Source organism: Arvicola amphibius, chromosome 1, assembly GCF_903992535.2.
Source record: "Arvicola amphibius chromosome 1, mArvAmp1.2, whole genome shotgun sequence".
NCBI lineage: Eukaryota > Metazoa > Chordata > Mammalia > Rodentia > Cricetidae > Arvicola > Arvicola amphibius.
This window is the reverse complement of record NC_052047.1, coordinates 75350112-75374640: the sequence shown is the minus strand read 5'-3', so window position 1 is coordinate 75374640 and position 24529 is coordinate 75350112. Positions and strand designations below refer to the sequence as shown.

General features: G+C 43.7%; 1 protein-coding gene across 3 annotated transcripts in view; it reads left to right on the top strand.

Moving 5' to 3' along the window:
- Nucleotides 1-15630: 15630 nt before the first annotated feature.
- Nucleotides 15631-24529, top strand: part of Ddc (dopa decarboxylase) — an 88251-nt gene continuing 79352 nt past the window's right edge. For 2 of the 3 annotated variants that reach the window (XM_038323391.1, XM_038323400.1), the window contains exon 1: nt 15631-15787. In XM_038323391.1, the coding sequence (XP_038179319.1) occupies nt 15748-15787 (40 nt within the window). In that variant the 5' untranslated portion in view covers nt 15631-15747. The remainder of the gene's footprint in view (nt 15788-24529) is intronic. The other variant, XM_042054788.1, reaches the window with a different exon arrangement.

Genomic DNA, 24529 nt, shown 5'->3' with positions numbered 1-24529 from the left:
TGAAATAAAAAGTTATGGCCAATTCTCTTAGTAACAAAATCTCTGATGGAATTACAGCCAGACCTTTGAAATCCGCTGCTCTCCGTAGATTTAACTAAGACCAAACTGAAACTGTTGCGCTGCTGCCAATGCGAACTCTCTAGTGAGGTTCACAGAGGTTATATAGATGTTGGATATTTACAGCCTCCCTTTTCCTTATTCCCTAAACAGCATGTAAAACAATTATTACACAACTTTTATATTGCATTAGGCACTATGAGTGTCCTATTGAAAATAGAAAGTTTACAAGAGTTTATAATTAGGTTATATGTAGATATGATGCCATTTGGTATATAGGACCTGAGAATTTACAGATTTGGGTATGTACAGATATTTTTTTTATCTATCGACATAGTGTAACCAATCCCCCGTAGATAAACAGGAATAGCATTGTGTGCTTTCTCACATATACACTGTGTCTGTGAGGGGTGCAGAATAGAATGTTAAGGGATGACTCCATGAGTCAAAGCACTTGCTATGCAAGTCTGGTGAATTCAGTTCTGACCCCAGAACCACTGGTTTTTTTGTTTGTTTGTTTGTTTGTTTGTTTGTTTGTTTGTTTTTAAAAAAAGCATATGGTAGTAGCCAGTACCCATCTACGGTCTGAACACTTCTATGGTGAGTTGAGAAGAGGAGACAAGAGTTTCACTTGAAGCCTGTAAGCCAGCTATCCTGGAAAACAGATTGCTTGAAAACAAGGTGTAAAACAAGAACAGAGGACACTGCCTCAGAAACAAGGCAGAAGGTGAGAACAACAAGAAAGACTACCTGAAAATAGGTTGGAAGGTTAGAACAAGAGACACTCTACTTCAAAAACAAGGTGCCAGGTGAGAACCAAAGAAAAATTAATGCCTCCAAATAAGGCACAAGACAATAGAAACAGGAGAGACTCTGTCTCCAAAGAAGCTGGGAAGGGAGACCCAACCCCTGCCATTGTCCTCTGACATCTACCCATGCACCGTGGATACACACACAAACACACACACACACACACACACACACACACACACACCTCCATGCACACCATACATACACACATACACACATAATTAATTATTAAAGGCATCGTAGTAGTGTACCCCTGTACTCATCACTCTAAGACACAAGATTATGAGATCAAAGCCAAGAAATACCCTGTCCCCTGTCCAAAAAGAACCTAATATAGAAAAGGAAAGTTTTAGCCTTAGGGATTCCTGAGTTTTAAGTTCTGAGTCGCAATAAGTAGATAGTAGCTCTTGCAGAGAGTACAGAGAAAGTAAACTTATCATCATAAAAGGTTCAAGTAAAAGGCACTAGAGTAAGTGAGAGACTGGAGAACAGAAGTGGTAACAGGGGATAGAGTGTGAGCAGTGATCCCTTTGAAAATCTGCCCCTACCATGCCCTTTCAGATTGTAAATCTGTTTCTGCAAAGCTTCGCTCTAGATTTGAGGACTGATCCACCAACTGATTACATCCTATGGGTAAGATGCATGGCTGGATCAGATTAATCCATATTTTAATGAACAGCCTATTGTCAGTACTCAGTTTGGTCTTTTTACGCTCTGCTAACAACTGAATGCCAACATTCAGTTGACAGTCACAACATAGGTGTATATTGTATGTAAAATTCAATTGTTTGAGCCTGAACTCCACCCCAATAGAAAAGAAAAAAACACAAAATAGAAAAAAAAAAGCACATTCTTTTTAACTAAATATCAGCCTGCCAAGAAGCAAGCGTGAACCAGAGATCAAAAATGTAAATTTTACATTCTTCAAGCTAGGCAAGACTCTCCCAGCATTGCCATCAATGGGGGCTTTCTGGAGACTGGGTTGTCTCAATCTAGATCACATTGGCCTGTACAAAGTCAACTGATACAACTGTAGGAGTGAAAGAAAAAGGTTGGTTGGCAGAACTTCTTAAAAGATGGCCTTGTCTTGACAAATGCATTTGATGTGACTACATGGCAGAATGACATTTCATGTTGGATGCCCTTTTATATGCTGTGAATATGTCATTACTGTTGATTAATAAAGAAGCTGATTTGGTCAATAGCCAGGCAGACTATAGCTAGGCAGGAAGTCCAAGCAGAGAGATGGGAGGGGATAGGGAAGAAAAGGTAGAGTTGGGGAGATGGCAGCAGCTTCTGGGAAAGCAAAATGTGAGGTAACAAGCCACAACCCTCATGGTAAAAATATAGAATAATAAAAATAGGTTAATTTAAGTTGTAAGAGCTATTTAACAATAAGCCTGAGCTAATAGGCCAAACAGTGTGTAATTAATATTAAGCCTCTGAGCGGTTATTTTAAAAGCAGCTGCAGGACCAGGCAGGAAGAGAAACCTTCAATTACAAACGGTATAGCAGGATGAGGCTCTCAAATTTCCATAGGGCCTGATGAAGTTTTAAAAATGTTCTAAATGCACAGAAACAGAGATGCACTGGGATTCCTAATCTCTCATGCTGGCCACCATACAAAGATATGTCTCCCAATAGCTGCCTGCTATATAGAGTCAGTCACCAGCCACCATGAGCTAAGTAGCATGGTGCGTTTCCATAGTCTCAAACAGGCCTTGATACAGAAAGACTAATCAACCTGTGCTGTGTGATAGATTTAGCTCATACTCATACAGACAAAAAAAAGTTTGTGGAACCATTGCACACTACCTAATGGCAGTATTGGGAGAAGGGAGTAAGCATGAAGCTTGTTGCTACCTCCACCATGATAAAATGTCAAGTAGGGCAGAACCAACAGCCAAAGTAGGCACTTTGCTTGCTTACCAGTTTAAAACAGTAATCAAAAAATGATTATAGATATACAATAAAGACAGATTCAGACAAAAAAAAACCTCTAAATGGGTCATAGTGCCTTTAAAAAATATGTTGTATTAGGAGCACGGGCCCCTTGTTCCATCCTGTCCGGCTAGCTTATATCCGAAATAATCACATGGAAATCTGTATTAATTAAATTGCTGCCTGGCCATTAGTTCTAGCCTCCTATTGGCTAACTCTCACATCTTGATTCAACCCATTTCTAATGAACTGTGTGTCACCACGAGGCTGTGGCTTACCAGGAAAGATTTAGCATGTCTGACCTGGCAGCTTCATGGTAGGTGGCTCTCTCTTTCTGCCTCCTTTCTTCTAGCATTCTGTTCTGTCTACTCTGCCTATCTAAGTTTTGCCCTATCAAAAGGCCTAGGCAGTTTCTTTATTTGACCAATGAAAGCAACACATAGAAAGAAGACCCTCCTACACCAAAAATATACATAGGCTTGGGAGAGAAAGAGGAAAAATAGTATAGGTAGTTATAAAAAAGTTTTAAAAAATAAAAACAAAGTCTTTAAAGAGACAGTAAAAGTAATATAAAAAATAATAAACCAAAAAAATGAAAAATTTACAGAGTCTGGATTATGCATATTATTGTGTTTTCTTTAAATTGTTTGACTATTAATGAGCTAACTACAGAAAGACATTTCATTGTGGGGGCTTCTAAGCTAAACCAACATAAAGGTATCTTGACTTCAAACTTGGGTCTAAGGATATGTTGCTTTGAGAAAGAGGTTCTGCTTTTGTTTCCACAGAAGATGAGAAGCTATGGATTCCTTCCAGGGTAATATGATTTGATCAAGCAAAACCCCTGCAAGGACTCCAAGGGAATGATGGTCCATGTGATCAATATCCAGAACATCTTCAAGCAACTGGCTGAAATGATGCAGCCTCACAGACTACAACAGCCAAGACTTGACCATAATTCTAACTTTTCTCAGGATCCCTGTAAGACTACCAGCACTCTGAATCAGCAGAAAGTAGCATAAACTATGGCCAAATTCCAAAAATATTATTTATAAATGTCTGTTTTCATTTAAAGGGGGTTGGTTATAAGTGGTTAATGGTAATAGTAAATCTCTTTCTTCGGAAAAAAGGGGGATATGACATAGAAATGATGAAAAAAGATTAGATTATTAAATCTACTTTAAACCAAAAACAATTGTTAATCTCAAAGTACTTTCCATTGGTATAGATTTTGGTTTATTGATACAAATTTAAGGTCAATTTTGTTAAACTGTATGTTTAGTTCTACTTTTCTTTAAGGTATTATGTTTATACAGCTCATAAACATGTCATATATAGTTAAGAAATACAAATTAATAGTCATCTTTAATAGTTAAACTTATGGACACATTAGTTAGGTTTTCTAGGTATACAAAGATATAGTTCTGAGTGATAGGTAATCTTCAAACACTTCACAGACCTACAGAATATAGCATTTAAAATGTTTTAAGAATTTAGACTTTTCTCAACAGTGAGAGACGTCTACTCCTGGCAGTACCAATTACTTCAAGAGGATGATGGGCACTGAAGAAGTTCCTTATGAAGTTTGCTTTCAATATGACAAGGCTAACAATTTGGGCAAGAAACTGCACTTGCCTGAACTGCTTGACAATATGCTATATAAACTAGACGAGCAGGACCCACAGGAAAATGACAGCTGAACTTTATCAAAACAAGGCAGTGTAATTTGTGATCCTTCAGCATTCCAGCTTTACAGAAAAAAAAAAAAAAACTGCCAGACTTTCTGTAGGACACAGAGAAAAATGACTGACAAACTGCCAATATGGCCAAGACAGTCTTTCAAGTTTCCTGCTTTATTGAAAAGTCTGTCAGATACTCTAGGTCTATAGGCTGAAGATGGATGCCCCAATGTTACAGAAGAACTTTGGGTGACTGTCCAGGCAGCCAGCCAGATATTTCTGTCATTTCTAGAGTAATCCACCAGTTTGGATTCAAAGGGTTATTTATTTGAGGGGGAAAATCTTACAGAACACCATCCTACACCACAGCCAGAAAAGAAGTCTAGTCACTGGAGCAAGAGAGCAAGCGGAGGGCAGCTGCTGCTTTTTAAAGAGGATGAGACCACGTCCCAGTGGGCTGGTATCTCAATGGCTATTGGCTGAAGGAGCTCCCGCAGCACTAGAGTTTTATAATTAGATTGCAATGTACTTTTTGTTTACTTAGGTAATATTATATCCTTCTGAGGTCTTTGATATAGTTGAAGACTAAATAGCTCTATTATAGTTTTCCTTAGTTATGATAAAAGATAAATAGAATATGAAACTTTAGACTCACAAAGATAAAATAAATGATAAAGCATTTTTATTTTACCAAATACAAATAGACAAAATATTATAACTGTAATTCCTGCTTGATACCTGCTTTTTTATATGTAATTTTACTATGTTAAAGTTAAAACATTCATTCCACTGGGCAGTGGTGGCATATGCCTTTAATCCCAGCACTTGGGAGGCAGAGGCAGGCAGATCTCTGTGAGTTCGAAACCAGCCTGGTTTACAAGAGCTAGTCCCAGGACAGCCAGAGCTATTACACAGAGAAACCCTGCCTCGTAAAATCAAAAACAAAACAAAAACACAATAAAAAAAGAACAAAAAGTTAAAACATTTCTTTTTAATTAGACAGAAAAGGGCAGATTATAATTATGTGGGATACCCTTCTATATGCTCTGAATATGTCTTATTACCATGGTTAACAAAGCAGTTGATTTGGCCAATATCCAGGAAGAATATAGCTAAAAGGAAAATTTAAGCAGAAAGGAGTGGGTAAGGAGTGCAGAGTCAGGGAGACACCAGCAACTGATAATAATAAGCCACAAGCCTGGTGGTAAAATATAGAATAAAAATGGGTTAATTTAAGTTGTAAGAACTAGTTAATAATAAGCCTGAGCTAATAGGCCAAATAATATGTAATTAATATTAAGCCTCTGAGTGATTATTTTAAAAGCAGCTGTGGGACCAGGCAGGACAAGAAACCTCTAGTTACAGATATTAATCAATTAATTAGCATTAACTAAGTTAAAGCAGATTTCATTCTACATGATTCAATAATTATTTAGGGCAGGGAATAGTGGTGCTTCTCTGCCTTGTTAGTTGAGGTAGATAGGCCAGTTTATCTCACCAGCCTCTTTCAAGTTTGAGAGATGCAAAAATAACTCCCAGTCAAACCACAAAACATTAGCCACAACTTCCTGGTAGTTTTCATACATGTGCCCCAGCCCTTCTAAATGCACTAACCCTCATTTCACAGAATGGTTGCAGCCCCTTACTGTTCTGATAAAGCAGCCTCGGCCTGTTGGAATTGAGTCTATCTGCTTCTCTGCCTCATTTTTCTTAGAGATACAAGTAGGAAAAAAAGCCAGATTATCTCTATTTACAAATGATCTGATATGGTACATAAGAGATCTCAAAGATTCTACCAACAAACATCTAGAAGTGGCAGAAAAGTGGCAGGATACAAGATCAACTTAGAAAAATCGGTAGCATTTCTATAAGTGAGCAACAAACACTCTGAGAAAAAGATCATGGAAACACTCCCATTTACATTAGCCTCAAAAGAGAGAAGGAGAAGAGGAGGAGGTGGAAGAGAAAAGGATCAGGGATTGGAGAGATGGCTCAGCAGTTAGGAGGTTTTCTTCTTCCAGAGAATTCAGCGTGATTCCCAGCACCTGACAAGCAGCTCACAACTGTCTGTAACTCCATCCTTAAGGGATCCAATGCCTCTAGTCTCCGTGGGCACCTGCACTCACACACAAACACCTACACACATATTCCCCACTCCATGATTAAAACTAAAATAAATATTTTTAAAAACAAATATCTAGAGACGTGAAATAAAAATCTGTGATGTGAAAGGCTTTCACAGTGGAAATTTAAAGTCTCTGAAGAAAGAAACGGAGGAAGATGTGAGTAATGGAAAAGCCTCCCATGGTCGGGGGTTAGGAGAACTAACACTGAAATGATCGTTTTGCCAGAAGCAATTTATAGATGCAATACAATTTTAATTTTTTTTTAAAGAAAAATTGCACTCTATTCCTCAAGGAGAGAAAAAAACAAACCCTAAAGCTCATATGGAAGCACAAAAGGCCCTGGGTAGCCAAAACAATGCTGAGCAAAAACAGGGATTGCTATACCAGATTTCAAGTTATATTACAAAGCCATAACAATAAAAACAGCATGGTATTGGCACAAAAACAGACATGTAAATCAATGGGACAAAAGGGAAGACCCTAACATAAGTACACAGAATGACAGCCCCAATATTCAACAAAAATACCAAAAATATACACTGGAAGAAAGACAGAATCTTCAACATATGGTACTCAGAAAACTCAATGCCCATATGTAGGAGAATAAAATTAGACCCATATCTCTTACCCTGCACAAAAAAATCAACTCCAAATAGATGAAAGTTCTTAGTGTAAAAGCCTAAAACAGGGAGTACCCTATAGGATATAGAAATAAATAAAAGGACTTTCTGGGTAGGATGCCATTCACTTAAAAATTAATGTCACCAATTGATGAGTGGGACCTCATAAAAATAAAAAAAGTTCTGTAGAGCAAATGAAACAGTCAATCAAATGAAGAGGAATTCCCACAGAGTGGGAGGGACTCTTTATCAGTTATACATCCAATAGAGAATTAATATCCAAAATACACACAATAAAAAAACCAAAGAATTTAAAAAACAAATGATCCAATCAAAAATGGACTGTAGACAGAATAGAGTTTTCAAATGGGAAAATAAAAATAGCTAAGAAATATCTCTAACAGTATTCAACATCCTTAGCAGGAAAAAAAGAAAGAAAGGTAGAAAGGAAGGGAGGGAGAGAGAAAAGAAAAAAAGGAAGGAAGAAAGAGAGGGAGAAGGGAGGGAGGGAGGGAGGGAGGGAGGGAGGGAGGGAGGGAGGGAGGGAGGGAGGGAGGGAACAATGGACAGCAAGCGCTAAATGGCTAAGGGGAACTCTGTTTTACTATTGATGGGATTACAAACAAGTGCAGCTACTATGGAAATCACTGTGAAGCGATCTCAAAAAGCCAAAAATAGATGTACCATATGATCCATCTCTTTAACTCCTTACTATATGCCTCAAGGTCTCAAAATCCTATTATTATAACAATACTTTCTCAACTGTATTCATTGCTACTCTGTTCACAATAGCTAGTAACTAGAGCAGCTTAGATGTCCATCAGTTGATGGATGGGTAATGAAAATGCAGTACATACACTCAATGGAATTCAGTGCTAACGAAAACTGAAACCATGAAATCTGTAAGGAAATGGATGGAACTGAAAAATATATTAAGTGAGGTAGCCCAAACCCAGAAAAGCCAAATGCCACATGTTATATCTTATGTGTGACACCTAGCTCTAAAGTTTTAGGCTTGACTTTATAAACTTGAAGTTACTGTAGAAGCTGGAGTAGACATTGTCTACTGGGTCTGAAGGAAACCCCAGTTTCTCCCCAAATTCTGGCGGTTAGACAAAAAAGCCAGCATTCCTCAGGAACTTGTGAAACTGGTTCTCACTTGCCAAAGGGAGTCATTCTTCTTATCGAAAGCAAAAGGGAAGTATGGCTCCCATTAACATACGCCTGTGGCGCCTCTCAACACATCAAGGTGTGTGCTGGTTTGTAAACCCCCTTGGTGTACTTGTTATATACTTCAAAGTACTCACGGGTACTTGTTATACACTTCAAAGCCCCACTCCACCTCACAGGCTCCCTTTTCTCCCAGGTACCCATTCCCTCGTTACCCTGGAGATTATCCCCCTCTTGATTCTCTCCGGTAGACAGCCCTGGTAGTGTGGAATAAACTTTTCCCTTTTCTGCCCACAGAGCGGCTATTTTCTTTACTGAGCCCCTTGCATTCAGAAAAAAACCATTGGGGAGGCAGGGAGAAGGAGCTCTAGAGAGCTGAAGGGTAGGGCCAGGGTGCTCTGACAAGGCGAAGCGGGGATGGGGGGGGGGATACAAGAAGAGTTTAATTAGCCGCGCGCGCGCACGCCCATAGAGAGACTTATTGTTTTATAAACTTACTTAAAAATTAATATATGAAAGCCAGGCGGTGGTGGCGCACGCCTTTAATCCCAGCACTTGGGAGGCAGAGGCGGGCGGATCTCTGTGAGTTCGAGGCCAGCCTGGTCTACAAGAGCTAGTTCCAGGACAGGCTCCAAAGCTACAGAGAAACCCTGTCTCGAAAAACCAAAAAAAAAAAAAAAATTAATATATGAAAAATACATACATAACTCTGTGTATAAATGAAATTACCCCACACTGAGGAGTACTGTTCTCCCCAGGAACCATAGATTATGTAACAAAAATCCCAGAACCAGGTAAGGGATACCTCCCTCATAATAATTTGATAAAGGAGTCCAAGAGACATCCCCCGCCCCCCACAAACAATATAGGCTACTGCTAATGCACTTCGTGACTACTTAGTTTGCTTTCTGATGCTGTAAGAAACACCATGATCACAAGCAACCTGGGGAGGAAAAGGTTATCTCAGCGTACAGCTTGTCCTCCAGCATGAAGGGGATCTCAGGTAGGAACCTGAGGCAGGAAATGAAGCTGAGGCCACATGGAGGAAAACTGTGTACAGGCTTACTCCTAGCTAGCTCAGTTTGCTTTCTTCTCATAACATAGAACCACCTGCCCACAGTGGTCTGGGCCCTCCCACCTCAATCATCAATCAAAAAAAAAAAAAAAAAAAAACCCTACAGGCTTGCCTACAGGCCAGTCTCGTGAAGGTTGGTTCTCTCTTTGCAGATGACTCTAGTTTGTGTCAAGATAGCCAACAGTGTCTCCCCAAATTTAAAGGTAAGTCCCTATTAGTAAAGATGCTACATACTTACGTGACAAGACTTGAAACAAAATCCAGTTAGTACTAATGGACCTGGAAGCCTCCTCCCTGGGGGCTGGCACTCCTAATGTCAGAAGATGGGAACAAGCAGCCAAGGGAGAAGAGTTATCAACAGTGCTATGCAGCAACAGTGACCAGCCTGGCAAGGTATTCCCAGCAGTGCAAGGGTGGCATTTATACATTGACATTTACCAACAGCTATCTAATTGAACAAATAAAAGGCCTGTTCATTGGGAGGGTACACATGCCTGGTAACTAACCCCAACTGGAACATTGACCCCTCACCTTAGACTCAGGAAACATAAAACAGGGGGAGAGAAAATGGTAGGAGCCAGGGGACTGGGATGATTGCCTGAAGATAAGGAATTCTCTTCTCAGCAATACAGTCACCAGCATGGGGTCTACACAAGAGCACATAGGTCAACATGCCAACATGCCCACACATAGATGAAGAGCTGCAGGCCATCGATGGCTGCTTCTCAGGAAAGGACAACAATGAGTCTACGTTTCCCAGGCCTGCGCCATCAACCCTAAACACATGTACATATGGGCAACATGTTGGTCTATCTGTCTGTCTATCTATCTCAATAATAATTATAGACAAGGCTATGAATTTGACAGTGTGACTTGTATATGAAATTTTCATAAAAGTAAAAATTAATAATCATAGGAGCAACAGGCCGCCTATGGGAGTTGCCTCCTCTAGCTTTCTGTTGTTGTTGTTTAATCCTAATTTTCATATTGGACAAATCCTGGACTCCTCTTCATCTACAGACAGAGATGGCTTCTTAACTGTGCATGGAGGCTCACGCCTAGAATCCTAGCACTTCAGAGGCAGAGGTGGCAAGAGCAGCAGTTCTAGAGCGAGTTCAGGCCAGCCTAGACTATGAGACTCAGAGAGAAAGCGGGGCGGTGGGGGGGGGACGACAGTGTCACCGGTGTTCTGGAGGTTTTTGTTATGGTAAGAAATATGTTATATAACGTGACATGGGTGCACATAAACGCATACACTTGAAACTGAGTTTCAGAAATGAGTATTCTCACTAGTAGGTGCAATATTCCTTCTTTTCTATTCAATTTTGTTCCTTTTAAAAAAAGGCTCATCTTAAGACCTTCAAAACTGATAATGTGACCCACTGGTAAGCTAAGGGCATCAGTTTGTAAAACACTGTATGAAATAGAATGTGCAGCCCAGAAACATACCCATGCAAACATAGCCAGCTGGCTGTTGACAAAGGAGCCAAGATAATGCAACCAAGGGAGCAGCCTTTGCATCAGGCAGTGCTAGGACAGATGCACAGTCGCATACAATCAACCAATAAGCAAAGACATAGTTCTGAGACCTTACGCTATTTTCAAAATTAATTCACAATGCCTCACAGACTTCAAGTCCAAGTGCAAAATTATAAAACTCCTAAGATGGGCTTTATTAACTTTTAACTTTTCTCTGTAAGGACTAGGAAGATGTATCAGTGAGGTTGTATTTGCCAGACCCTGTGATTTGCATCTGGAATCCCAGGGTTCCAACTGTAAGACAGAAGGTAGAGACATACCTGGAAGCTCCCAGACCAAATAGCATAGCATGCATACCAGCAAACTAGAGAGAGACCCTGTCTGAAGATGGAGGGCAAGGACTGGCACCCATGGTTGAACTCTGACTGCCACACATGCACCAAGGTACATACATACTTGCACTCGCCACTCATGCAAAAGTAGAATAAATGCATTACAATTTTTAATTTTCTCTGCAAGAACAACTAAGTTCATATTCTTGTAGTCTTCATTAGGGTAGCTTTTCTAGGAATACTGGATTCCCTTGGCATTCCTCCTCTGTGTTTTCAGCCACAGGGTTGGTACTATAGGGCGGCCCATTCTTCTGCCCTGAAACCATCTCTCTCAGTCAAGTCTGCACTCCCAACCTTGCTCCTGCAACACACACAGCGCTGTCCCTGATGGCACAAAGCCCATTCACCCCATCTAAGGAACAGCATCCACTGCAGTGTGTGCTATCTCCTGCTTCCCTGGGTCACCACAAGGTCGCATTACATCAACGGTTCTCAGCCATCATCATGTTGCCACCAGAAAACATGAGCAATGCACAGAGACACTTACGGTTGTCACAGTGAGGATGAGTGGTACCTAGTGAACAAAGTCCAGATGTGGCTGAACATCCTACAATGCCAAGATAGCTCCCTTTCTGCTCTCCATTCTGTCAATGGTGCTGACATCGTACTTTTGTGTGTCCGTGTGAGTGGAAAAGCACTGCCCAGATAACTGGTACAGCATTATTTCTAAGTGTACCTGTGAGGGTATTTCTAGAAGAAATCAGCGTTTGACTACAGAGAGTGAATAAAGAGTATCTATCCTCACCTCGAGAACCTTAGAAGGCAGAAAGAAGATGGAAGGAGAGACAGGACCACAGTGCCGCATAGTTTAAATAAGGGCCGAGAGGGAGCACATTGGGAATGGGAAGGCTCAAACGGGTAGAATAGTGAGAGATGGAAGCAATGGGAGAACAGAAAGAGGGTCAAACTGGACAAAGGGGGATGAGAAAACCACTCCATAACTTTCTCTTTGGTAAGCCAGTTTAAAAACACAAGCGAGTAGGAAGACAAATACCCAGCAGGACGAGACAATAAAGGTGCTAGAAGAAATGGACCATGAAACAAAAAGCCTAAGACCAAGTATGAAACACCAGAGGAGTTATTGGTCAGAGATAACCCTCAAAAGAAGCTCCTGCAATTCAGCTGCGTTTCCCACCAGAACTATTTTATGAGCCTTTACTCCTGTAGACAGCATACACTTCAGATGCAAGATGTAGAGAAATCAAGTTGGAACTGGGCTAGAAGAACCCTCCATTCTGGTTGGCTCTCATGGCTCTATATGGTGCTACTTAAGGCTCCTGTGCCAGGAAAAGCACCAAGAGTTGAACCCAGCTGAGAACTCAACAAATTATAATACCAACCTTCCAGGCAAGATATGCCTATCACTTCAATTGTGGCATGACTACAATGGATGTAACAACCACTGCTCCCTAAGTGGATTTGGGGCTTGCTATAGATGAGAGAGTCCATGCCTAATATTGTAAACCTGCTCCAGAACCCATGACTAAAGAGGTCTTAGACCTTGTGGGATGGTAACCTAAGATGGCTGCTTAGCTTAATTGGCATAGTATCTGTTTATACACACCAGAGACATGATTGATTCTCTCAACCTTAAATGGAGAAGCCTGTGTGTGTGTGTGTGTGTGTGTGTGTGTGTGAGAGAGAGAGAGAGAGAGAGAGAGAGAGAGAGAGAGAGAGAGAGAGAGAGAGAGGAGACAGAGAGAGACAGAGAGAGAGAGAGAGAGAGAGAACAGAGGTAAATACAAGGACCCATGGCTGTATAAGACACTGAGAATAAAGGATAGTTGAGGCCACATTTACTCCACTCCTTTAGAATTTAGGGAACATTGCAGGAAAAGAGACAGAAAGACTGTGAGAGCCCAGAGGAAAGGGGAGAGAGGCTTCCAAACACCACCTCCTAAGCATGACACAGCCCTAACAGCCGTGAACTCACAGCAGCTGGGTATAATTAGCATCGGATCCACAGAAGTTGGGCTCTCTAGCAGTCAGTACGGAGAGGGAAAACCTCCTGGGGCCCTACCGCAGGTTCTGCCTTTCTATCGGCAACCACAGATTCTAAGAGAGGGAGTCATCACATCTAGCTGTACATCGCTGGCGAGGCCAGGCTCTGATGGTTAGCTCCCTCCAAACTCGGGATCGTATAAATGGCCCGGATTAAACCCATGAAACACTAAGCCGAACGGAAACATCAAAACAGGGAAAAGAGATTGGTAGGGAGGAGGGAGGCTTTTAAGGGTCGGAGGGAAGTAGAAGTTAGCTGGGAAAGGAATCACGTGCCTAGGGTACAATCATGAAATTGTGAAATAGCACAGTGTCTAAAAGGACTGCCCATCCTCACCAAAGAGCCAACAACCCACAACGTTAACAGCAAGGAGTGGTCCAGGAGGGTAAAGCTTCTCTCTCTGCTCTAGCGTGACACCCATCATTTGTCCCTGGACGTTGGAGCTCCTGATTCTGGAACCATCACACTCAGACTACCCCAGTGATCTCCTGTTCCACCCCTGTCAGAACTGGGGTGATAGGTTCATGCAAGGACCCAGCTTATGCAGGAGCTGAGATTATTATTTTGAGGGGCAACTTTTTTAAGCTGCATGTTCTTATTGCTTCAGCTCTTATTGCTCAAGTCATGTGCTTCTTATTGCTTCCTGCCAAATCCTCCCCACTCATAACCTGATTTCCTGTGCAGACACCTCTTCTGAAATTTAAGCTCAGATACTGAAAGGTCTACCGGATATTGACTCTTAGATAAGAAGAAGGTATTGGAAATTTAATTCCCAAAGTGAATGCTTAGTGTCCTCCATCTGTCCTGAGCCAAAACTGGTCTCATCTGCCACGTTCTGTTAGTCCATATCTACAAGTTATTGCCTCTGGGTTTAATGCCCAGAATCCGTCTCTATGGTTCCTTCTTCTTCCCAAGAAGCTACCCGATGTGTGTACATGTGCTCGCATGCATACATATGCACATGCGTGTCTCATACCTGTCTGCCTTATCTCAACCTTCTTCTCTCCCCAGGGAATCCTCTAGTTCCTCCCGGTTTTCGGAACATTCCTCCCCTCAGGAAAGCAGAGACAATCCCACTCTACCCTCTCTTGCCTCTGGATTCCACACATGAGCCATAGTGAGGTTAAACATAAGTAAGCCAGGGAACTGCTTTCTAGAGAACTCCAGTGTCTTCCACTGCTGTTGAGGGATGCACAGAATGTGCAGAGCGGGGCTTGCAAGGCTCGCCGTGGGTGGTCTTTGGGCTTGGCTTTGAGGCCTGGAAGGGCTTGGATGCAGACACTGGTTTCCACCAGGACTCCTCCCTACACGCTTCACTTGCTGAGAATTTTCACTTCTCAGGCCTGAGCAAAGACGTGAAGGATGGGGCCTCTTACGACAGGTCCCTGTGCAACTGCCTTGCCATGCTTTTTTCCCCTTTATTTATTCCCCCTGTCTTTCCTCCAATGATTCTTGGAGGGATCTGGAGTCTTCTCAGTGTCAACCAGATCCTCTCCCAGGTCCCAGTTCCGACAATATGAATCCTTGTGTCCAAACCCATTCCCACCACCATTCCTGTCCCTAGTGTGGAGTACAAACAGCGCCATCCAGCCCCTAGTCTGTGGCAGCTACCTAGGCCGACAGCCATTCTGTCTTCAGCTGCCTGTGTCCATTCCTTTCCCAGTTGCCGATCGCAATCTCACACCCATTCTGTTCTTTGTTCCCAGTGGCCCAAGCTGGCGATCTGCCTGGAAGGCCAGCACTTAGTGCTCTGTGGGCTTTCCCCATGTGCCTTCTTAATGACACTTCCTTGGCTCTCCTTTATGCACCAGTGAAACTCTGTCAGCTTGGATTTCCTGAAATTAATCAAAATCTCAATCATTCTACTGTGCCCTGTATCACGAGGTGTCAATGAGTTGGTTTGGAAGGCAAGCAGATGGGTTCTGCCTGGTCTAGCTCTAGAGACCCGGGAGAGATCCAGGCAATTTAAAGGCTCTGGGCAGAGGGAAGGGCCTTTTGTAGGACAGCCTTTTCCTGGCACATGCTTGGAGTTATGGAATCACCCAGCGGGGCTAACAACAGGGAACTGAGGCAACGTAGGAAAGCATAGATTGTGGGGTTATTCAGTAAGAATGACTCCAGTTGTCAGGGCTTATTTTAAATCAGGCTCACCCGATAACCTTTCTTAGGAGCCCAAAGAAGAACTGCACCCCAACCCCCAAGCATGTGTGCTGCTTTCTTTAGACCGCCTTGACCTTTATACCACTTGCAATTAATGTTTAACCTGAATACGGGGCTAAAATGCAAGGACGAAGAAATGCATCAGTGCCAAGCTATAAAGATAGTAACTGCCCAAGCACCACGTTCCCCGCTGAGCTGCCACCTTTGCCTCAGTTCGCAAAGGAGGGCAGTCTCTAATGGCAGAGTGGAACTGCAAGGAATCCAAATCCTCAGCAAGTAAGTGTTCTGTTTCGTCCGACTCTAGTTGCTGAAAAGGCGCGGTGTCCGTTGCGGCTCTTGGGCTCTGTGCTACTGAATGTGTGCTGAAAGGCTGGCTCTCCTGAGAATGGGGACTACTGGTGACAAAATGCTTCCTCTTGCGCTGAAGCCTTGGCAAACTTTTTGGTCCTATTGTGACTGCAGAGCTGGTTGCACACATGTGTATTCACACAGACTCCTCTGGAACTCACACTCAGTGGGGCCACGGTAACCTCAGCTGGCTGTTGGGTAGCAGATAAAGGAGACAAGGAGTCTCCTTCACAAGACAATACACAATAAGAGGGCATCAGGCGGTCACTCCCCTAGGCCTCCTCCCCCCACCCTCGGAAATGGGGGTGTTGGTGGAACCTACCTTGCCAGGTTCCTGTGAAGATTAAACTCTCTGTTCCGAACGAGCTCATCACGCACATGGGAGATGATTTATAAGTATGAAATCTTTCTTACCTGAACAGTGTCTGTGTTTCTGTAAAAGGCTCTCTCCTTTCAATACTTTAATTTACATCACTGGTTACAGTTCTCCTTGAAAAGTAGAATCTCCCCCCCCCCCAGGAAGCGGTGGCACACACTTTTAAAAATTCCAGCACTCGAGAGACAGAAGCAGGCAGATCTCTGTGAGCTTGAGGCCAGCCTGTTCTTAGAAAAGAAAGAGACAGAAGACAGGGAGGAAGAAAAGTAGAATCCACGGAAAGAAATCATGCTCTGCCACTGTAGGAGTACAAACAAGTGCCGCACATTTGGCTTGTCCTGGTCTCCATCAAAAACAGAATATATGTTAGGCTCCATCTCCCCAGTGTACAGACTAAGGCAGAAGAGGCGAGGAAGATGGCATGCGATCTTTCTCACAGCGAATGTGATGGGATCAGAACAGCAATTACTTTCACTTGGTAGCCTGGCATGTTCTGCTCTGTCATCCAGGGAAAGATGTGTTTTGAAGCAGTTGCTGGGGCCCAGATACTACAGTGGCTTTATATGAAGGTTCCTCGGAGTCCCTTAAATATTAAACACGCATGTGATTTATTACTTATGGGAGAACCAAAGATGAAAAATCATCATGAATGTTCCATCTAAAAGGAAAGCATCAGCATTTGAAAGGTATTTCAAAACCCTGCTGGTTAGCGTTCTTCACTGATGAAATCTTGCTGTCTTCTCTGTGGAATCCATGACCAACTATATTTTGATTTTATTCTCTGTTTTCAATACAAGCTCTTCTAGTTAATCACTATAATTTTACTATACTTCGACTGCATAAAAGCTTTAGGGAAAAGTGTCACAGAAACATAAGAAGGAAGCAATAAATGTTTTTTTAAGAATCAAGCTATGCCATGCAGAGAGATGGAACAGGAAAGGTGGGCTTGTGGGTAGGAGAATGAGATGGGAGTAGAGGGAGTGGGAAGTGCAGGGGTAAAGCTAGAGCCCAGCTGGAAAGCCAGAAGTGCAGGACCAGATGTGAGTGAACAATTCTGGGCTTTCAAGAGAGCATGCAGTACGGGACTGGCGCCACTAGAGCGATGAGGGCTGAACATCGTCCTCAGGTGGGTCTCATCATAAACCTTGGCGGACTCATGCTCCCAGATCTGAGACAGTCCCCTCACAGAACTCTGAGCTACCTCAGAAGAGTCTCTAGCCTGGAGGACACCCCCCCTTGGAAGGCTGAGGAAGCAAAAGGAGATTTTCAAATTTGAATAAAGCTCTTTGAGTAATCCACTCAGTAATTGTGGTGTATCGGTAAATCAAATGACATTCCGCTCCATCAAGGGTATAATGCAAAAAGAAACAGGCCAAACAGACAGAAGGTTATTGAAGAGAGTCCTTAAAAACTGTGGTAAAGATGCTGGAATGTAGCTCTTCACAGTTGATGGCTTCCAGGAGGAGGGGCACTCAGGATTCTTTAAAGTGCTGGCCACTGGGCATTTGACCGTGCTCCAGTGAGTTTATGGGTAGCACAGATTGGACTTTGTGGCTTTTGGTTGCTGTTTTTTCTCTTTGTTTGTGTTTAGAGGGGAGTACAAGGATATGAGGATGGACCAGGGGAGGATGAGAAGTGTGACTGAGGTGGACTGCAGAATTTCCAAATAATTAATAAAAATGGTATGTTAGGGGGAAAAGAGTATAGTACAGTTCTAAACACCCAGAAGTTCAAATACATACAAGAAATCTTAATGCAATTATAGGGAAAAATTATAAATAGGCCACCAGAATGGACAATTCCAGCATGTCTTTACTACTTATAATTGTTTCTACACCCATGAGGGATAGATTTTGGAACCTTGAAGATGCCAACACTCACAAATTCATTTTCTTTCTTCCTTTCTTCCCTTTCGTTTTGTTTTGTTTTGTTCTTGTTCTTGTTTTTTTGAGAAAGGGTTTCTCTGTAGCTTTGGAGCCTGTCCTGGAACTTGCTCCGTAGAGAGATCCACCTGCCTCTGCCTCCCAAGTACTGGGATACAGGAATGTGCCACCACCTCCCAGGCCTCTTCCTCGCCCCCCTCCTCTCTCTCTCCTTCCCCCCTCTCTCTCCCTCCTTCCTTCCTTCCTTTCTGTCTTTTCTTTCTTTCTTTCTTTCTTTCTTTCTTTCTTTCTTTCTTTCTTTCTTTCTTTCTTTCTTTCTTTAAATCCAAGACAGGGTTTCTCTGTGTAGCTCTGACTGTATAGGAACTCACTCTGTAGACCAGGTTGGCCTGGACCTCAGAGATCTGCCTGCCTGGGATTAAAGGCATACATTACCACCACTGGTTACCCATGAAATTTCAAGTGCCTTTTAAAAACTGGTCGGCCTATTCAGTTTCCAACCTACAGGAACTACCTCCCATTCTGTGGGTCCTCTCTAGATTACATACAATACCTAATATAGTGTGAACAGTTGTAAACACTCGATTGTACAGGGATAATGACAAGAAAAAAATGTATGTGTTCAGTGTAGATATAATTTTAAAACTCATTTCTGACCCACAGACAGTCAAATCCACAGCTGAAGAACCCACGAGTTTATTGGACATGTACGGAACCTTCAGTTCTCTCGTGTGTCCCTGAAATCTAATCCCTTCACCTCAGAGCCAAGTACAAAAGAAAAGAAGAGCACAGGCTGAGGCCCCAATATCCCCTTCAAGGGCACCTTCCCAATGACCCAGTTTCAAGTAGATTAAACCCTTAAGCTTCCACCCCTCCAAAAAGCACCACTGATTGTGCAGGATGTAGGCGAGGGGTGCCTGGGGCTCAGCCAGTGACCTCTGGGGGACACCCCAGATCCAAACCACCTGTCACTCATCACACCAACAGTTCGGGTAAAGAATGTTCTATGGCTTTCCGATACAAAAGTTGATTAACTAAAGCCTTTATTATAAGAATAAGAAAAGAAGAAAATCCAATGCTGAATTCCTGGTTATAATTAACAAGAAAAATGTTAGAAGTGTTCCTTTCAAAGTCAGTAGGAGGAGGCTGCATGCTAAGTGCTTTTAAACCATAGTGTTTAGGAGTTAAGTGTTTTCAGGCCCAGGAACATGAGTAATTTCCAATTTTAAGTGTTCTGGTTGCCATATCTTAAAAGGTTAAAAAGTATATCACTACCACAATGGAGGAAAAACAGATCCTTTTAATGCGATTCAATTGTAGTTTTACACTATTATTGTGTTTCATGGGGGACATCTTCACACGGCTTTGGTGTAAACTGGATTGAGCATACATCTGTCCAATAGCCTTGGTTGCACTGTGTTTATATGTATGTGACCTTTGTGCATACATATAGAAGGCACCATATGTGTGGGTACCTTCCATACATATGTGTGCTCTCTCTACACTGACAGAAAACACTGACAGGAAAGACCAGGAAGACGTGAAGCTGTTACACTCGGAGGAGGGATGACTGTTGACCTGGAAATCCACCTGAATTGATAAACAAGATATTAAAATTTTAAAGAGATCATTGATAAGGGGTCAAGACATAGGTTTCCTAATAAAACAGTCTCAACCCTAATTGTTTCTAATAAACAATCTTTTCTCTGATTACCAACCACAAGGTTATATCCCCATGCTCATAAGAATCCTGGATTCTATGTCTCACAAAGGCTTGCTTTTCTATAATGATTCTTTTCTTTTCTTTCTTCCTTCCTTCCTTCCTTCCTTCCTTCCTTCCTTCTTTCTCCTCCTCCTCCTCCTCCTCCTCCTCCTCCTCCTCCTCCTCCTCCTCCTCCTCCTCCTCCTTTCTTTTTTTCTTTTTGGTTTTCCGAGACAGGGTTTCTCTGTGTAGCCCTGGTTGTCCTGGAACTCACTCTATGGACCAGACTGGCCTTGAACTCAGAGAGCTCCGCCTGCCTCTGCCTGCCACCACCTCCTGGCCCTTTCTTTCTTTCTTTCTTTCTTTCTTTCTTTCTTTCTTTCTTCCTTCCTTCCTTCCTTCCTTCCTTCCTTCCTTCCTTCCTTCCTTCCTTTTTTTGTTCATAGTTGTTCACCTGCAGTCAGGAAGATGCCTCCAAAGCCTCCCTCTAGTTTCTAGCTTTTGTGGTTTAAAGTACTAGAAGGGAGAGGGGGATCAAATCTATCCATCTTTTATGGTTAGCTGAAAAAGTAAACCATTTAAGAAGTCCTTTTGCTCCAATATCACGAAAGACATGCCCCTCTGTTTCTTTTAGACGCTTGCCCCTACCCGTCGGGATGCAGCGAGGAAAGCATCCAGAGTCTCGTCCTTCCAAGTGGAGCACAGTTGTCGCCGTCGCAGCGTCTACTACCCCGCCCTTTCCATTTTGGTCTGCAATGTGCACCTGTCAATTTTCCACACTCAGGGCTCTGTTTTCTCCCTTCTGGAATTTCTACTCTATTTAGCTGCCCATGAGTCTATTTGCACCCTGCAGACCTCATTCCATACACTGCACACGGCACCACTGTGTTTGTGAGTCTGGAGACTGCTGCCCCTCCTCCCTCCCTCCCCCACGCCGCCGCCATCCCCAGCCCCCACCTAGCTGCCATCAGGAGCTTCCTTGTCAGAACTCCACTGGCCTTTCTTAGACTTCCGCTTTTCCACTTCTATTTCAGAGTCCGAGACATGTGTTGGATTTTTATTACGGTGGCACTGAGACTGTTCGCCTGTTAGAGAAGAATTCAAGTATTTATAACCTTGGCGGTTCCTATTCAGCACCGGTTTGTTTCCATTTAGTCTCACCTTCCTGTGTGTTTCTCCACAGCCCCGCAGAGTTTCTGCCGGCTTTTGTTGGCTCCGTTCCTCTTGGTTTGCTTCTGTTGTAAATGTTGACCTATCCGCTTCACTGTGGCGCAAAAAGCGCAACTCTCCCTCACAGGTGGTCAGAGCAAATTTCAGCACAGGACCTGCGGCCTGCTGGTCGGACTGCTAACCTCAGGGCCTTGCCAGGCCGCCTCGGGTCTTTTCCCTTCTACTCTTTTTTAATAAGTCTTACATCTCTGAGTGCTCTCATTCCTGCCTGTCCAACCTCCGGTTTTCTCCCTGAGAGCTGCTCAGGGAGTTTCTACACATGAACCTGAGACACGGTCACATTCTGCTTCCAACCTCTGAGGGCCCACATGCCCTTCAAGCAAGCACACAAGCATGGTCCCCGTGCTGTCTGGATGTTCCCGGGCCTCTTCCTAGGCTTTGCCATCGCTGATCTTATTTTGTTGAATGAAATTTGGGGGGGTGGGGAGTCGAGACAGGGTTTCTCTGTGTAGCCTTGACTGTCCTGGAACTCACTCTGTAGACGAGGCTGGCCTCGAACTCACAAAAATTTACCTGCCTCTGCTTCCTAAGTGCTGGGATTAAAAACATGTGCAGCTGCCACCACCGTGCACTGTTGACTGATTTTTAAGAATAGAAACATCTTATATAATGTCAGGGTAAGCCAGGCAGTGGTGGCGCATGCCTTTAATTCCAGCACTGGAGAGGCAGAGGCAAGCAGATCTCTGTGAGTTGAAGGCCAGCCTGGTCTATAGCATGAGTTCCAGGACAGTCAAGGCTACGGAGAAACCCTGTCATGAACTCCCCCCAAAATGATGATGGTGATGATATTGGGGTAATGTTTCCATACGTGTATTTAAAGGAAGTTAAAATGTCTGTTTCCTCAAATGTCTGCCGCTCTGTAATCTTCAGTAAGTACTCTGACCTCTCTGAGGTTGTTTCCCCATCTGTAAATTGGATTTGGTAGAGGAAGGTGTTGTGAGGGAACACAACTCAGGGAATCTACATTAAAAGTCTAGAAATGCCAAGGGCTACCAGGGAAAGTCTCCATTAAACAGAGGATTTCCCTTTGCCCACAGACATCATCTCCAGACACTTGTGCCCGGGGTCACAGGCTTCTTGTATGCAGCCAGTTTTCCCCAGGACCCTGCTCCAGGTAGAGCTCTGTGTCTTTCCTGTCCCCTTGCTCCTGGCCAGTCCTCCCTGTTCAGGGATTCCTCTTCCTCATAACAATATAAGCAACAGTGAGACCGAGCTGGGGAGGCATCTGTCTGAGGATATCTGTTCAACTTGGCGACAGCCTTTCCTACCTCACTGTGGCTTTCTCCAATAGTCTCGGTAAGGGTGGGGGGTGCTGCCAGTCTCCTGCCGTTCAGCTAGGCTCCACTGATGATGGTACCAGGTGCTGGGCAGTTCCCTCTGTGCAGATGAACCTAATCTCCTTATAGCCTCCATTGTGGGCATGTCTGCCGTCTGCACCGATAGTAGAGGGAGCTGCTTGCGCTGAGGGTCAGGGTTCCTCAACCATGGCCAATAACCATGTGCTAACTCCCCCTGCTACATTGCCCCCACCTCTGGTACATTCTGCTGTCCTGGAAGCCACTGCCTCTGTCCCAAAGGTGTCTGTGAAGAGATCCTGCTGGGGTCACACCACCGATGATCAGTTCTCCTTGGAAAATCCCTGACTCTGGACTGTATACAGACCCTGAACATGGTGCGTGTGTGTTATATGTGTAACTGTATATGTAGGTATGTGACCGTTGTGCATGTGTGGATACCTTCTATACATGAGTGTGCTCTCTCTACATGTGTGTATTGCCTATGCATATATGTGTTCTCTGTGCCGATGGATGTGTTCACTGTTAATATGTGTGCCCTCTATGCATGCGTGTGTCCTCTGTACACATGTGGGTACCCTGTATGCATACGTGTGTGCTATTTGTGTGTGTTTGTTCTCTGTGCATGTGTCTGCTCTCTCTGGCTGTATGTATACTTTATTGATGTGTGTGTGTGTGCAATATGTGCATGAGTGTGCCCTTTGTAAACGTGTGGGTACCCTCTATGCATATATGTGTGCTCTGCTCTCTGCGTGTGCATATCTCTGGTTGTGTATTCTCTGAGCATATGTGTGTTCTCTATGCACATGTGTGTTCTCTGTGAATGTGTATCTGTGGTTCTGACAGAAACTTCTGAAAGGTGATACTGTTCAGAATGACTCTTCTTCCACCTTTTCCTTATCTGCATGGCCCAGGCTCCTGTTCTAGAATAATAATAAGACCCTTAAGTCCCACTGATTAGCAGGATGTAAGGTCTGCCTCTTCTCACTCCTACACACTAAACCTAAGTGTACAGAGCCCAATGTAGTTTGGATGGTGATTGGTCAAAGGAACCAGTACTGTTCATTGAAGGAATTGAGTGGGATTTAGGTTTGGCACTCTTAGTCCCTGACAATCCCTGTGTCAGGCAGCATTCCAGTGGTGCCCATGGAAGAAGGAGGGTCTGAGTCAGGCTCTCCCCTAGAATGGAGCCTAGGGTTTGAGTTGCTAGGAGTCTCCAGGAGCACTGGTCCCTAGTCTGGGTCCCACACAGTGACAGGGAACCCAGGACCCACTTCTCCTGGGCCTCTCTCCAGGTCCCATTGTTCCCTCTCTGCCCTGCTGGACTCCATCCTGTGGAGCAGGAGGAACACAGAGAGAGGAGCAGGAGAGGCTCTGGGTAAATAATGCGGAGAAAGCTGCTGATTGGCTTCGGGAGGCGGACACTTTGTCTACATAAATGGCAATCGCATCCTCTGTGCCTTTTAACTGTCACCAAGGAGAGAGAGAGAGCAAGAGAGCGAATAGAGAGGAGGCGACTCCAGCTGCCTGTGAGTACAGCCCTTTGTCTACATGGCTCAGGGTCAGACCCCAGCACCCACTTCTGCCAGACAACGACCCTGGGGCCGGAGTGGGCGTCTCTGGTTGATTTTGTCATGATGTCTTTCTAGGGACAGAGATACTGCTGGCTGAGAAGGCTTAGGCATCTGACAGCGCAGGTGGCAGGACTGCTAAGAGAAGTTTCTGCTAAGGGTACCAGCCTCTGCCTGCCTATTTGGAATTATTTCTATATGAGTCCAGCAGAGAATTGGAACTTCTGGTGGCTTTTTAGCTCTTGTTATTTGAAGTATTGTAGCAAGCGAGTGGACTGGTTTTCAGGAGACCTGTGGGATGGAAGTGAGGTGGCAGCTTTGGGGTCACAGACCTGGGTGTGCTTTGCTGGTGAAGGAGAACTAACAACAGCCTCCCACAAGTTGCAGTAACCTTGCTCTTAAAGGGCTGGGCATGCAAGGGACGCACAGTATCTGGGAGCTCTGTTGTAAATGAGCAAGGCGACCACACTGGAAAGGTGCATCCTCCCCGCCCTCTGCATCCTCTCACTTCCAGTTTCCAAGGCAACCTCAGCCAAGTTACCTGGGTTTTCTTCTTACTTGCCTTTTTATTTTTCCCCCTCAAAGGCTTCCAGTTCTTCTCCTTATACACACA